This window comes from Phaethon aethereus, assembly GCF_964289735.1.
Source record: "Phaethon aethereus genome assembly, chromosome: 1".
Lineage (NCBI taxonomy): Eukaryota > Metazoa > Chordata > Aves > Phaethontiformes > Phaethontidae > Phaethon > Phaethon aethereus.
The window spans coordinates 196,794,806-196,810,431 of record NC_138575.1 but is presented as its reverse complement, the minus strand read 5'-3'; the positions used below and the strand labels follow the sequence as shown (position 1 = coordinate 196,810,431).

At 37.5% G+C, this 15,626-nt stretch overlaps 1 protein-coding gene across 1 annotated transcript in view; it reads right to left on the bottom strand.

Annotated features, from left to right (window-relative positions):
* Positions 1–15,402, bottom strand: part of STARD13 (StAR related lipid transfer domain containing 13) — a gene marked incomplete at both ends in the record, with an annotated part of 265,428 nt that extends 250,026 nt beyond the window's left edge. The window contains one exon of the mRNA XM_082011774.1: positions 14,153–15,402. Within this exon, the coding sequence (XP_081867900.1) occupies positions 14,153–14,908 (756 nt within the window). The remainder of the gene's footprint in view (positions 1–14,152) is intronic.
* Between the last annotated feature and the right edge of the window lie 224 nt (positions 15,403–15,626).

Here is a 15,626-nt window from a genome sequence, read left to right as displayed (position 1 = left end):
AGCCAGGAGGAAGAGTAGTGGGTTAAGTAACAGTTACATAAAAGAAAATAATTCTTTTATGTGGCAAAATTGCAGCAGATAAAGTACATGATTAAAAATCTTTTCTGGGAAAAAAAGTTGTTAGGACTGAGAAAGTAAACTAAAGATATCTGTAACTAAAGATACAGTTTGATACAAACGGTAAATTATTTTTTTTTTTAAGTTTTGAATTGGCTAAATTTAAAGGGAGGTGGGAGTAAGTTTGAGTATGCTGTTGAAATCAGAAATATCTTTATAGTTGGTGGCTAGATAAAACTAGCTCCAAGTATTATTTATAGTACATGTACGCTGTTCAGTTTTAATGTTTTGTATCCCCTATTTTGAGAGGGCTTATGAGTTGCAGCATTTCAATTATAAGAAGCTTGTCAAAATGACATAAGGACACTGATCATTGCAACAAATAAATCTCCTTGTGTAGATTTTTGGAAGCGACAGAGATGAGTGAAGAGGCACATTTTTCTTTTCATTGTCTAAGTCTCTTAAATGTCTGCACTTAATCAGATGGGATCTCCCTCTGGAGGTCTTCAAAGGCATCAATGTCTTTTCCTCTGACTGTATAAGGAATTTATGTGCTTCATTTGACAGATTGCTTTTTCTATAACGTGGAAACTGGATACGTTCCCTAATACCCAGATCCAGATAATACTCTGCCGATGTCTTAACTCCGTGTTGGGACAAGACCTGGTGTGCACCATCTCCACTCCCACTCCCTTTTGCCATCCTCCCTCATCCCTAGTTTCTCTGGGAAGGAAATTAGCAATGAGAGCAGCAAGCCTACTCCACCAGGCCATGTGGATGATCAGGAACCACAGATAGTTAAACGTCTACATTTTAGATGAAAATTAATTGCCTCAAGTATGGAGATCATCTTTCAACCCTCCCTTGCTAAGCTGATAAAACTGGAAAAAGCTTTCAACCTGGAGAAGCATGTAGTCTTACAGGAAATGTTCTGAACAGGCCACAGGCTCTACTGATGACACCTCTTGCAAGTCACCTCTCTGTGAGGTTTCTGGGTTTTTTCACCACCATTCTTTGGTAGACTGAGATATACGTTCCTGCTACACACCTATGCTAAAAGCCACAGTATCAGGTGGGCAACTAGAATACTCTGCTGTAGTTTATAGTCTTTTTTTTTTATCCCCTCTAAATGGCACGAATACCCATGCCAAACGCAGAAACTAAGAAGCTGAAGGAATTAGGTAGAGTTTAAATGCTGAATTTAAGATGGTCACCTAATGCACAAGAACAATCATCTATGCATGCATATGTTCCTTACTCCCGTATTAGTTTATGTAGTATGTATTTTGTCTTATATTTTTAATTGTTAATGCTGGTTATCTGCTTAAACCTTTCAGAATTTTAGCTATATTTCGTCTTTCAGAGATCAGAAACAGAGCCAAATACCATGTGAGTGATCAAAACAACTTTCAGAAACTTAACTGTTCATGTTATTTACTAATGGTATTTGTAAACGGCTGAAGCCCTGTTTTGCCAGAATAAAAAAAATTTAAAAAGTAACGGTGCTAGTATGTGGAAATGTATTATTACTGCATAATGTTGACTTGTGTATTTTGCTCCCCTTGGACGTCTGTCTTTTTGAAGACTCTGTCATGGCTTTTTTAATCATAAACTGAGAAACAGAACAGTGATTATAGATTTTAGCAAGTCCTTTTCATCTTGGAAAAAAGATAACTGTTAAAAACCATAAAACATTCTTTTAAACAAATCGGTTTGATTGCAATTTTGAAGAAAAGTTGCCTTGATAGAGTAGCCTTAGGCATCATTCTTGGAGGAAAAGAATAATTCCTGTATCCCCAGAGCAGGTAAACATATTGCTTATAGCATATAAATATTTTTGTATAACAGAAAGGTTGGAGATTGTGGCCTAGAGCTCAAAAAATCTGTCTTATTTTCAGAGTACGATGTCACTAAACGACAATGACTACTGTTACCAGAAGCTCAAGGCTCAGACAAGTTCCCTGTGCCCTTGCTTCAGACATCATCTGCTGGAGTGAGAGGGGTTGAGAGAGAGGAGTGATCTGTAGCAGCTACTTTCCTAAACCTACAAGAGTATTGCAAAATCTTCAAGACACAAATGCACTAAAGATGTTCTGAGACAGGTGAAGCTGTAAACATGAGCCTGTCCCAGTGTTTGCACTTTCAAGCTGAGGTTTAGCCTAACCATTATTGACTTCCAGTTCTAATATACATTATATTTTGAGTACTTGTGTTATTTGCACTTGCTTGGCTCTTTGTGAAGTGTCGTAACTGGAAGCATTTGAACATTCTGTTTATCTATGTTAAGGTATTTGGTAAGCTTTGTTTATATTTAGAAAAGTAATGATTATTAAAAAGAACAGGAAAACATCATTGTTTGGAATTACTCAGAGAATTATAAGAAAGAGAAAAAAACCCTGCTGTGGGATGATTATCAGCAGTGATATTTTCTATTTGCAAATATTTCCATGTGATATGAAATATTTTAGCAAAACCATAATAATCCAAATAAAAAAATCTATTGACATAACTCTGGCAAATAATTGAAAACAAACAATTCCTAGCCTAATTCAAGGTGGCTAGGTCTTCAGCTAGTCCCTCCAATTATATGCCTGAAAGAAGGTTTAAAAAGCATATTTTGAAATGCAAGAGACTTAACAATAGCAAGAATAACCAAAATCTTCCTAGCAAAAAGCAGCAAAACGTAGGATCGCAAGATTTGCAGGTGTAAGAGGCACATCTAGATACCCTCATATGGAGAAGGCTTTAGGTGCTGCATTAGCACTTGGGCTGTATCCGAGTTGGAAGGACCATAGTTTGTATTTTAATAGTTTGTCTTAATGTAACACTTGAGGAACTTAAAATCCCACTTGCTCTCCAATCCTGCTCACCTCCGCATAGTCCTGTTGCGATATTGCCACCTTTTTTTAAAAGCAACAACAAGGGGAAATGGGCTAGAGCACACTTAGAGTGAGAATGTGCATAAACTGATCGATAAATAGTTTATCCCTGCTGGAAAAAAAATGGGTAACCAATGTAGAAAGCAGTCTAGTTGCAACCCACCCAATATATGTTTAAATTTTAAATTTAAAACGCCAAAGTGATAGCAATTTCCTTTGGAATCTAAGTGATTTTTTTTTTCATTTAATTGATATTTGTCAATTCATCAAACTTCAATTACTTTTCAAAGACAGCTTAATTCTGACGACCTTCCTCTGGGGAAAATACCTTTACCTGTCAGTTAAACTATACAAGCTCCTTAGTAGCCCACCTAGCAAGCTGCTGGAGGCTCCTGACATATCACGCCCAGGCTGAGGAATCATTAACTTTCATGGAGAATTTTAAATCTTTGTGGAGTTTTTTTCTGAAACTGGAGTAAACCCCAATTTTAAAAGAATTACTTTCCTTGCAAAACTAAATGCTTTTATTTGCCATGCTATACCTAGAAGGTTTTTTTGGGGTATGTACTGCAAATTTTAAATTGGGTGCATAAACTAAATTTTCCTTCTTAGTTTTGTCCAGTTTTTGTCCTCATGCTTGCTGTTCTTACATTAAATTCATTTAAATTTGCACTGGAACTTAATGCTGAGTGTCCTGAGCTGTGTGTGTGACCACGTCTTAGCATTTGCAATCATCTGAACAAAATTTCTGAATAAGAAAAGAACACCCATCAAGGTCTAGTCTTTTTTAGCTTAGATATCTGCATTCCATTTAATGCAACTTAACTTAATTTTCTTAAGAACATTATACGAAACTGGAAACATTGAGCACAAGAGAAGGTGATCCGAGATAAAAACTGCAAATGTATATATTCCAACTTACAGCAATTCTTACTATTTTAGAGTTTGCCGTTATTTATTGTTTGTATTCCTGGTAAATTCTTTTATTTGAAAAAGTTTTATATGAGAACATTGAAGTGGCAATTTTAGTTTTCAGTCTGTCATTCACATGCAAAATGCAGGCTTTGTCATGTCTGAAAACTTTCATTTCAAAAGCATTTTCTGAGCCTGTATAATGCACTTTTGCCTTTATTTCAGAAAGAATTGAGTTCGTCCCTGCTTGCTTGGAATACTGGGGGTTTCCCACTAAGGCTTTTTAAACCTGTTTCTCTCTTTTAGCATTCCTTTTTTTAATTTTTTTTTTAATTTTATTTACCTCAGTGGCATTAGATAAGACTAAAAGTGTTAAGTCCTTACAAGACTTGGACAATTCAAGATAGCACATGATCTATACTATACAAAACACAAAATGGAGGGTTATCTTGACAGCCCTCTTGCATGAGAGATACATGGTAGTATTGCAACCTTTATTTAAAAAAAAACAAACAGTGTCTGTGGAATATTTTGGGGGGGTAATCTTTTTTAGTTTAACCATCTTTCATATCCCAAACATAATCTTTTTTTTTCCATACATCTATATCTACGGTTATGTGTAATATCTTAGCAAACTCTGATAACACAGCAGTTAAAAGTACAGCTTGAGGTGAACTCGTGGAGGCGAGATCCTCAGCTGCACGAGCAGTCGGTACTCGGCTTTCGCCCAGCACACACATACGTGTTCATACACAGCAGCTTACTGCTGATGGCTAACGCTCTCTTGCTGTCCTGGCCAGTCTGCGTGGTCCTTCTTCTAGTCATCGGCTTTGCAAACTTTCCTCTTGGTCTTGATGTATGATGTATGTATTACAACATGAAATACGTACAAGTTGCAGTGTTATAGTCTGTTGTTTCTTGGCAGGTTCAGCGGCTTTTTTTGATTTTTTAATTTAAGGAGCTCAGTCCCCAGTCTAAGTGCAAAGGCTTTTGCCACAGTGCAAAATCGTCGTTACGTAGCTACTGAAATCTCACCATTATACTGTTTGAATATGAACAGTAAATACTAACTGCAAAACTTACAGTAGGTTATATACCGTATCACTAAGTACTTCATCACAAAGATTAGATTAAGGCCAGACGATGTTTCTCTGAATATACAGTATAAATGAGATGCTAAATCTTTGACACTAAAATATTACCTATTCTACACCCAATTTTTTTAAACATTGGATTAAAAGTCTAAACGCAGAGAATTTCAGAATCAATAGAAAGCATGGCTAAAGAGAGCCCAATAACACAATCCAAAAGTCTGGTGAGATTTTACTGAAGTTAATTTCTGGAAGAAAAATGTTTCAAATGCAGGAGCTGGCCTCAATGCCCTGCCCGTTTTATTTCTGGAAACTCCAAACTAATTCAGGGGAGGTTTCACTTAGTTACACTGCAAAGGTCTTAGTTCTGAAATAATTCAAAACTAGGCATGACTTTTAGTTTGGACAAAAACATAGATAGGTAAAAGCAGTCCATTTCCATTTTTATTACAATTTAAAATACTCAGTAGTTGGAGTGATTGTTAAGCAAAGTCTTGAGGGTGATGACATTCTCTGCTACAGGAAATAACCACACAGGAATGTTATAAAATGAAACCTCAGATCCATCATCCTTAAACTTCTATGCATTTCACTACATTTTAAAAAAGTTTTAAAGTTTCTCTGAATTTTTTTCAAATATGGACCTCAGTGTTTGCACAGATCACTGTTTATATGATAGCTGGTGATGTGGCAGTACCAAAATGATCATAGACCCTTGGCTATGTCAAATGACATGATACTCTGTGGTCCCATGGTACTACCAAGGAAATATGTCTGTTACAATATGAAGCTAAGATTATTTTATTGGAATTTCACACAAAGAAGGACAGAGTGATCCTAGGTAGAATCTAGAATCACTAGAATCTGATTTTATTAGCCGGGTATATGTTACCTCGGAAGAATTTTCAAAAGCACCTAAATGCTTTACAGGAAGTGCCACAAACTTTCAGTGGGACTTTTGTGCATGTGAGGAAATTTGTATCTCATTTTTCTTACACTGGCTCAAGAACTTTGCCATTTTATGAAATATACTTTTAATTCAGTAACATTCTGTTACTTTTTCAGTTCTATCGCTGGATTTGAAAAACATACCAAATCCTCACCTATCGGCCAAACGAGCTTGAAAATGCAACCCAACCCAGTCCCCTCATCTTCTGCGCAAGTTTCCGGTCTCACAAGCTGTTCTGCTTACTGCCCATCCCGGTTTATCCAGAATCTCCATCTGCACCTTGAAGGAATATCTTCATTTCAATGGTAAGCAGATTAACAGATTTTTACATGTTTCCTCTGGTTCTCCCCACCTAAGACCCAGTCTGTAATTCTCACAGGTGCCTGTTCCCATGCTCTGACAGAGGAATGTAGTTCATCAGAGCCTTGACTTAGACAGGGCTTATTTTCTGTTGACTTTTGCTCTACTTCTGTAGAGATACATGAAACTCTTGAATGGTCTCACATTGCAGAAGTTCCAGATATTTTCAAATGTTTGCAAAGGAGAATCCTGATATACCTCTTTTATTTTATGGGCTTAGTGCGACCATAAACACATAATCTTTTTTATGTTTTCTGGAAGAAGCAATAGTAATATTGCTGTTTCCTGAAGTGGCTGTATGTCTATGAAGTATTCAAATACACAACAAATAAAGGAGTCAATATCTGAAAAAAATAATCAAGTTGCATACAATGAATACTGTGATTCTGTGATTCTGTGATTCTCTCCCCTTTTAATATAGTACACCGATTATGTTAACTATTTATTCTCCTGAAGCTTTAAAGATAAATATAAACCACACATTAATACTTATGAACAGGCTAAAGCAGGAGGTCTCAACATTTTGTTCATGGGACCTCTTAATGTGTGTGCATGGGGCCACAATGGGCCTGTGCAACAAAATTCGTCGGTAGCACAGCATGATCTTAATAGGATAGCTACAGCTAGGATAGGCAGCATAAAACCTTTGTCAGATGCCGGTAGCAGGTAGCCGCACTTTGGAAAATGCTAGCCTGAATATATTTCATAATGTTATAAAAAATACTTAAGGGCCTTTTAATGTGCTTTGTAAATTTTCTGAAGGAGTTTGAAAGTCAAGGTGAGTTGTCTTTTTGAGTAATTATCTGATTCACATTATTATTTTGTCCTGGAATTTTAAATTTCTCAGAATTTCACTGTATAGGTAATATATACCATATACTACACATATTTGGAGAGTGATGGTGTTCTGCAGCACAAATTATTTCAAACTGCATGAAGGGTCAACTGCAAAAAAGCCCGCTGAATTTTTTGAGTGCTAGTCCACCCATCACATGGAAGTTTGGTTAGCAGTTTTGCTTTTGAAAAAGGACAGATTTTGCCCCTCTTGTATTACAGCTTTTCTTCAGGAGGATTTTGGCAGGGCCCAAGATGGGACTGCTGAAAATATTTTTTTTATAGGTTGATATTCACAAAGCCAGAGTGCGTATGTTTTCTCCAATCTCAATCCAGCAGCCATTGATGCCTGCTGAAGACAATCTTGTGATTTGAAAGGCAGGTATCTGCTGGTGTCAAGAAAATTAATCTTTTAAATTCTCTGTTAATGAATAATGAATCATGCATGTATATTAAAACATGCAAGCAGCATGCAAGTATACTGAAGAGATAAAGCACAATCATTTGGATAGTATCTACTTGTTTTCCTGCATAACTCCAATATAACTATTCTTGTTTATATGATCTTTCAGCACATCCTTAAGTTACTATTCCTGACTGTACTGTACTGTTATTTTCCAAAGTTCCTATAATTTTATAATAGAAACATCCATACAGTTAATTTTCTTTTAGTAAGATGCAACTTTGAACTTACTGCTCCCTTCGATCACAATAAGAAGTAGGATACAAGAAATGCCATATCCTAATGGAAAATGGTTACATTAAGAATAGTGGGATTAGAGAAAAATGTACTCTGTACAAAATGCTATGTTTATCATTAGTCCCTCAAATCTGTGAAATTAATAAAAGACTCTTTCTTTTAAATTAATAATTAGAGTCCCTACGCCAGCATTTATCTGACCTTATTATTAAGAGCTGATTGTGGCTGTTTATTGACTGGTAGTAATGCGTAATTGCTGAAGTAATCAGCAGTTCAACTCCTTTCCCAGGCAGGCAAAAAACAAGCAGAAACACTACAAACTTTGCAAAGTTGAAATCACCGCGTCTCCTTCTGTCAGCTCTAGAGAAAGTCTAATTGAAATGCAGAAAGTGCAAATTTCACAGACACGCAAAGGAAATGCAAATGTACAAAGCCCAGTGCATCACTCCTGTCTTAGACAAGCTATTTCCCATTTTCCTCCCCTTTACTTCCTACTCTCTTCTCCCTGGTAATTATTTCAGCACTCAGCTCTCCTACCTGGGTAGACAGCCCATGTCTGCAGATGATGAACAAAAAGGAGATAATAATAACCGTATTACTTCTCATGAAGAAGTCATCACAAGTTTGCAACCATTCTCCTCCTCTAGTTTTAGAGTTTCAATTTGATAGGGTAAAGAGAAGAACAAACTTCCAAAGTATGGGAGGAATGGAAGAAGGAATGTGTGCTTCACTGATAGGTTCTTTACTAGTTTTTGCTCTTGTACAACTGAATCAGAGAAGAAACTATTGCAGGGCAATTTTCAGATAGCTTAAATTCCACCTATGTTCCAGTGCCTCATTAATGAAAACAGCAAAGTACCTCTCAGAAAAGTGCTTCAGAGTGGCTAAGCAAGGCACTGAGCAGGAATACAAGACGTATAAGGACTTAGCAGAATTTAAGTCATCCAAATATGAGGGTAAGAAGCTTACCTTGGCAGGCCCAGTTACATAGTTGTAGGGCTGGCTGCCGCTCTCTTTTGATCATTTAAATTGAATGAACTCGATCTCATTTGAATAAAGCAAATTCATTGTCAAAGCCTTCAAACTTTCTGATTCTTTTCTCATTGGATATCACTACTTGATTGAAATACTTACAAGCCACACAGACAACACATGTCTTTTAAGGAATGATAATTAACTACAAAGACTATGGCTTTGAATAGATTTTTGTGTATTTATCCCCTCGTACGTGTCCTTGTCTATTTACCTTGCCTTGCTCCTTTGCTGAACTTCTGGTGTTTGTGAAAACAAGAATGGAGACACAGGCCAGAAGCTGACAAAATGTAGGACAGATGCTATGGAAACTTCCACATTACGTCCCAGCAAATTATTTCAGCCTGAATATGAACTCTCATGGTCTAAGCTTATACAATGATTTTCAAACTTGTCACTCAGTAATGATTGTATAATGACAATGAAATTTACCTAAGTGTAGTACAAGGATGGAACAAGGAAATTAATGAAAATAAGTGAATAGTCAAGGAAGGAGAGACTGGAAGGCCAGATCATCCATCTTCCTGCCAGTAAAGGACTGTTTTCTGTAACCATTTCCAGAGTTCAGCTGGCTTAGCTTTAAATGTCAAAAGCAATGGAGCTTTCACAAATCTCCTTTAGAACACTACAGTTTCACTTAAAATAAAGATTTGCTCACGGTGAAAGGTGATGGCACAGCTACCCCGTTAACATTACCCAGTGCTGTACACAGAGACTGGGTCTCCTGACATTGCACTGGCCACTCCCATGACTGTGCAGCCTCCTCCAAAAGTCTCTGAGTTTACAGTCTGAAGGATTTACAAATCCTGACAAAGATACGCATTGTGAATACTACCTCAATTACCAAAATTATCTGTTTGGGTCATCTTGTTTCCGTTGCTCCTAGGGAGTGGTGTCTCACTCTTTGTTTGACCCAGCTGAACAAGCTAATATTTAATGCAAATATTAGACCATCAGCCTCTAACTTTAAACCAACAAGAAGGTTTGGTTTAGATCTTCCGAACTGTGTTGAAAGAAGCATGATGTAAATCTGTGTGCAACTCAAGCCCCCCAAAAGGTCTCCCAGGTTCCTGTGTAAGGGCTAGCAGATGTGATGCTCTGGGTGGGACACACTGCTCACCAGCTTGCACAGCAGGGATGGCAGAGTGCAGGGGGAAATAGTATGACGGGGGCTCCCTAAATGGATTCCTCCTGGGTTAGGAAGGACTCTCATTTCTTTAAGAACAATTATTTTTCTGGGATCCTCTTGGAAGTTACGCCTATATGCAAACCCACATATAGATAGAAATGGACAACCATAATCCTTAGAGGAAACTAGACCCAGACAGACAACACTTGCCAACAGTTAATCCTTCAACTTTTCCATATATATTTTAGATAGAGGTGACCTTGTTTCACCAAGCAGCAGCCCTGAGAGAGGACTCATTTGGAGAACCCTTAACATCCAATGGGGAGACATACCCAGTACGTGGTCCTGGTGCAGGCACTGGAGGCCGCAGAGGGGCTGCTGGAGCATCTAGCATGTCCTGACAGTTAGCTCTAAGCGGTTCCTTGCCAGCATGTGGGCTTCCTGGCTTGCCCCCTTCTCTCTCTGATACAATAGAGGAAGCTGTGACAACTCACTGCAGTGCCCCTAATAATGTCAACAGCGACAGAAGCGTTTTTGGCTCTTATAATAGCTAAGATGGGCTCCCAGAGAGAATTTCCAGTTTGCTACCTTGTTGGTAAGACTATGCTTGACTCTTTGCAGCCGCCAACATTAGCAGGATTTCTATACAATCACTGAGGTGATGGAAGATCCATGACAACGCACTTTGTCAAGGGTATGATTTTGTAATACTTCTTTTTGCCTAATATCTGTCAAATATCTTCAATTTTTTACTTGACCAAAATGCTACTCCTGGAAGTAACACATTGTTTTGAGACTATGTAAGGGTAGGACAAGATTACTGATGTAAAGTTGCACAGTTCCTGGTTAAATATGGTTATCGGCTGGGTCCTGTTCAGAACAGTTTGAAAAAATGGCAATGTAGAAAAATGTTATGTTTCAGAAGTCATGCTGAATAGTTTATTGCCATTGCAAACTGAGCTGGTTGCATGTACAAAGTAGTTTCATATGAAGACCTGAAGCAAAACAAGCAAGAAAGAATGGCTCAAGATACCACTTAAGTGCTGCTGAGAAAATCTCTGGACAGAACAAAACAATCATAAATAATATTAGAAGGATATGAGTGATGTAAAAAAAATTCCTGCTCAAGATAGAAGGGGACTTTTGCAAGGAAGGTGGCAGAGAAGACAAATCTATAACAAGGGTATAGAAACTCAAAGGTGTGTTTAAGGAAGTACTTTGTTAGTGATGAAATTACCTAGACGACCATCCCAAAATGAGAAATAACATGAACAATATTTCAGACATATATATAGAGAGTTGTTTTTAAATCTTCAAAATTTTGGTCCCTCAGTTGAAATAAATGTTAATTTTAATTTAAGAACTCTATGTGGGCATTGAAATGTACCACTGGTTACACACTCCTGACAAGGGAAAACGGTTGCCAAATTTAGATTTGATGAGAAGGCAAAGGAAATATATATGGACTGGTCTAAGGGTGGAAACTCAGGAGCTGTACTGAATTCATAAATTGAACAGAACTATCATTTGTCTTGTAGCACTCAGAACAGACAGATGCTGTATGCCTTTGGAAAACGAAAGAGCTTTTTTTTTTTAATGGGCACCATTGTATGAATTGTTTTCAGCAGTTTCTTCCGCTTGTAGCAGTGTTGGCAGCATACCCAAGTTGTATTTTTTCCCTCTTCCTTCTACTTGTTTACTGTTCAGTGTACTTGGGGATTTGCTTCTGCTTATTAATTAGAATGAAATAAGAAGTTCAACAATTATCACTTAAATGGGTGTAACAACTATTCAAGATGAGGTTTGGACACAGGCTTTGCTCATGGTGACTGCCTGCAAGGGCCAGTGCTTCCCAGCCTGGAGAAGGTGGCAGCCTTTCCTGCTTTCTACGTATAAAATAGGAGATTTGCAGTCAGTAACAAGTACATTCATTTAGGAATGCCCCTGCAGGGTAGATCTTAATCACCATTTCACTGTGAACTCTAGTAGCAAGGATTTAGCCAGGATCTCGGTCAGGGTGCTATGTGTGATAGCCTGTATCTGTACGGCCAAGGTGATTTGTTTCTTGTACTATTTTTAAGTCTAAGGCTTAGCAGTAACGGTCGCTTTTGACAACATTTTTATGCCGTGCTGTCTTTATTTAGTTAATTTATTTCCACTAGAAAGACATTTTTCCGCGGTCCCATTTCTAAATAATAGAAATAAGCAACTTGACAGCAACATGCATTTGCTTGATCCAGAGTCATGAGGGGAGTTTTTAGTCTGAACAGTAATGTATGACTGCTGCTAACATTTCAGAGACAAGATAATCCTTTTTTTTTAATTCTTGGAGGCTTTACTAGAATGATACATACTTATTTACATAGAAAAAAAATCAAACCCAGGACTGCATCATTGCATCTGTGCAGTTTTTGAAACGTTTTGACATGTTCTCTGAGATTTACTAGGTAATTTCACATGCTTGTCTGGCAATTTATAATCCATTATTTTGCACTACAAGCTGCATCCTTGGGTTTATTTTATGTCATAGACATAAGTAAACTAAATGACAACAGCCCCTGGCCTCTCCCTTTTATCTGTGGGAATGACCTTCAGTAAGCAGAATGCAAGGCATGTTGCACATGCATTTTGATATATATTTATATTAATGGGAACATTTCTGAGTAAATGAGGAAGCAAGCCTTGGCTTAGGGTAGAGCAACAATGCGATTATTTAATAAACCATGTGTCACAAGAATCTCTCAGGCTCAGTATTGCATCAAAAGGTGCACTGTTTTGGAACCATCTTTGGGCCTTGGTTTTCTACTGTTAGCCGCTGAGAAAAAGTTGTAAAAATCTGGCTTATTTCTCTGTGAGCTGATGGTTTTCCACAGGAAAGTTGGGATATGTGTGAAACACAACCACAAAACTCCTGCTCAGTTAAGGGCAGAATTAGTCCCCCCAAATTTGTCATAGATTAATATCAAAGGAGACAAGTAATTAAGTATTTTATACCAATATTTTGGTGTTAATATGGACATTACAGTCCCAATCCTACTTTCTTTCATTTAATCAGAAATGAGTGAACCAACTGTGTGTTATAAGCAGTAGAAGTAAAAGGAGAACTGCAGAGAGAGAAAAATAGAACACACCAGGTAAAAGACCAGGGCTCCACCTTGATTTTCAAGGTATAAAGCTGATTTAGATGAAAAATATCTTTAAAAATATGGAGGAGGAGAAAAGAGAGGAAGGAAAGGTATGCCTGGCCTGCAGTTTAAGATTAATTTGTGCTGCAAGGTCAGGAACGTTGGAATTTTAAGCGTCTGCTTTGCCCACTATTTGGAGTCACTTCATATTTTTGTACTAGAGCTGAACTTCTCCAATGATAAACATGTTTAGCTCCAGACATTTGGTTGGTCACCAGCTGGGAGCAGGGGGAAAGCCTTGCTTATTCTCCAGACTAGTGAGAACTCACTTGGAAAGCTTCCGTTCCTCCAGTTCCAAAAAAACATAGCTAATTTACTCAACCATTTTTTTCTGGAAAGGTTATAGTTGGTTGATTCTTATTACAGAGCGTTTTTCATTTTGTGCTAAATCTTATGTTTTCATTTTGGAAATTGGTCTATGGAGGATCATGATGTGTACCAGTACAGATACAAAAAAACCCTCGTTATTTTATTTTATTATAGACCAGATTGTAACCTGTTCTCCATATTATTTTAATGAAATAACAATACAGAAAACACTGTTATTTAGCAGAAGCAATACTGTGGGTTAGAAGGCACAGTGCTACAGTGCCACTACACTAAAAAAGGCCACTTTTCAGCACAAAGAAATATATTCTGCTTGCAGTGTAAACCTGAGCTCTACCCCCCTGGAACAGTCCATAAACTCAGGGAATATATGCTGTACTTGGCACGATATCTTGTAGGAACAGGGGAAACTGAGGTAATGTTCCCATTTTAAAAAAGGAAACAGAAAACAAGAGTTTGAAGTTCAGAATAATGGAAGTATGGCCAATCTGAAGTAATAGATTTGCCTAATGTAAAAGCTTAACATTATATTTTAAATGTTTAATGTATTTTAGAGTTGGTTTATATTCTTACTTACATAATTCACATTCGTTATCACTGTATAACAACTTGTGCAACTCCTCCTCCTCCTGCAACCAAGCTTAAAGCATACCACTTATTTGAAACACACTTGGAACAAAAGAGTAGCTTGTGTTACCTCCAGCTCCATGTGTTTTTCTTCTTTGTCATGGTCCTTCAGTTCCTTTTCAGAAGGATCACTGCAGTCTTCTAAATGATAAATGTGTTCGTATTTAGTAAGTTCATGTTTAGCTTGCTTTTTTGGGGAAACATTCCTTCTGTGAAGACCATTGAAAAATGCCTCATACAGTGGCAGTTCTGTAAACACATCCTCATCATCTCTGCCATCTGCTTCTTCCTCTTCAGATGAAAAATCTTCTGCATCTCCCACCTCGCAAATATGGAGTTTAGTATTAGCTTCACGTGATAAAAAATCAAAATCAGAAAATGTGATAGCACTTGGTTTGTGTTTTATGACTCTGATCTCATGACTTCTTTCTGGCTCCTTGTCTGATTTTTTTCCTGCAAGGGCTGGCCATTTTGTGTGTGAGGGAAGGTTTAAAGGATCTCCCCGTGGCTTGTGCCTTGCAGAGCACAGTAACTCTTCACAAAGGTGCTTTGTCTCAGGCTGAGTGGTGGCAATGACGCAGCCTGCAACCCTGCCAGCTTGCAAGGATGTCTCACGGTGGTCTAATAAGGGTAATGCAGACAGCAAACTCAACTCAGGTTCCAGTAAAACATTCTGAAATTCAGATGGACTTGCCTGTTTTTCTGTGTGTCTTTGGTATTTTTCATATTGTCCGTCCTTTGGCGTTCCCGGAGACTTTGCAGATGTAAGGTAAGGTGAGCCCTGTTCTTCTTCATAGATGTTAGTTTCCATTCCAGTGAGTTTCATCCATCAGAGATCAAAATTACTTCATTCTTGGTTTTCTCAAGAAACATAACTCCACATATGTAGCCAGGAAATATCTTCTTATTTTTCTAAAAGCATGATCACACAATCATTATGAATGCCTGGATTCTTATATAAAACATCTGAATTCTCTCTGCTCCTGAAAATGAAAAAAAAAACAAAACCAAAAACAAAACACCTTATTGATGGTAACATGCTTGCACTGGAGTGCTTCAGCAAAAGTCATCCTAAAACATTAAATTCCTGTATCAAATTTACTTATAGGTCTCTTCAAAAATATTTGATGTATGCAGATTAAATGAACTTAAAACATGAGAACCTTGACCTGTTTACCTTAGAGACTAGGAAAGAACTGGCAAATGCAGAAATGGGTTTTAAATATTGACTTTATGTTGATTATTGACACAATGGTTCAGAAACATTCAAAGTGATGTTAGATATATGCTTGTTACTGAAACATGCCTCTGTTCACTATATTCTTATTGTCCGTTAAATTACTGAAAATTTTTATGCTGTTCTGATAAAGCTACTAAAATGCCATAGGAAAGAGCAAGAAAAGAAAGAACATTTCAATATAAGTACAATTTTCTGTCTCTTGGCCTCCGTGAATTGCCAATGCAGTGCAGCACCTGTCCACTTCCAATAAATTTGCAAAGCAAAAAGAGGAGGCTAAAAATACAGAGAGCTTTACTACTACATC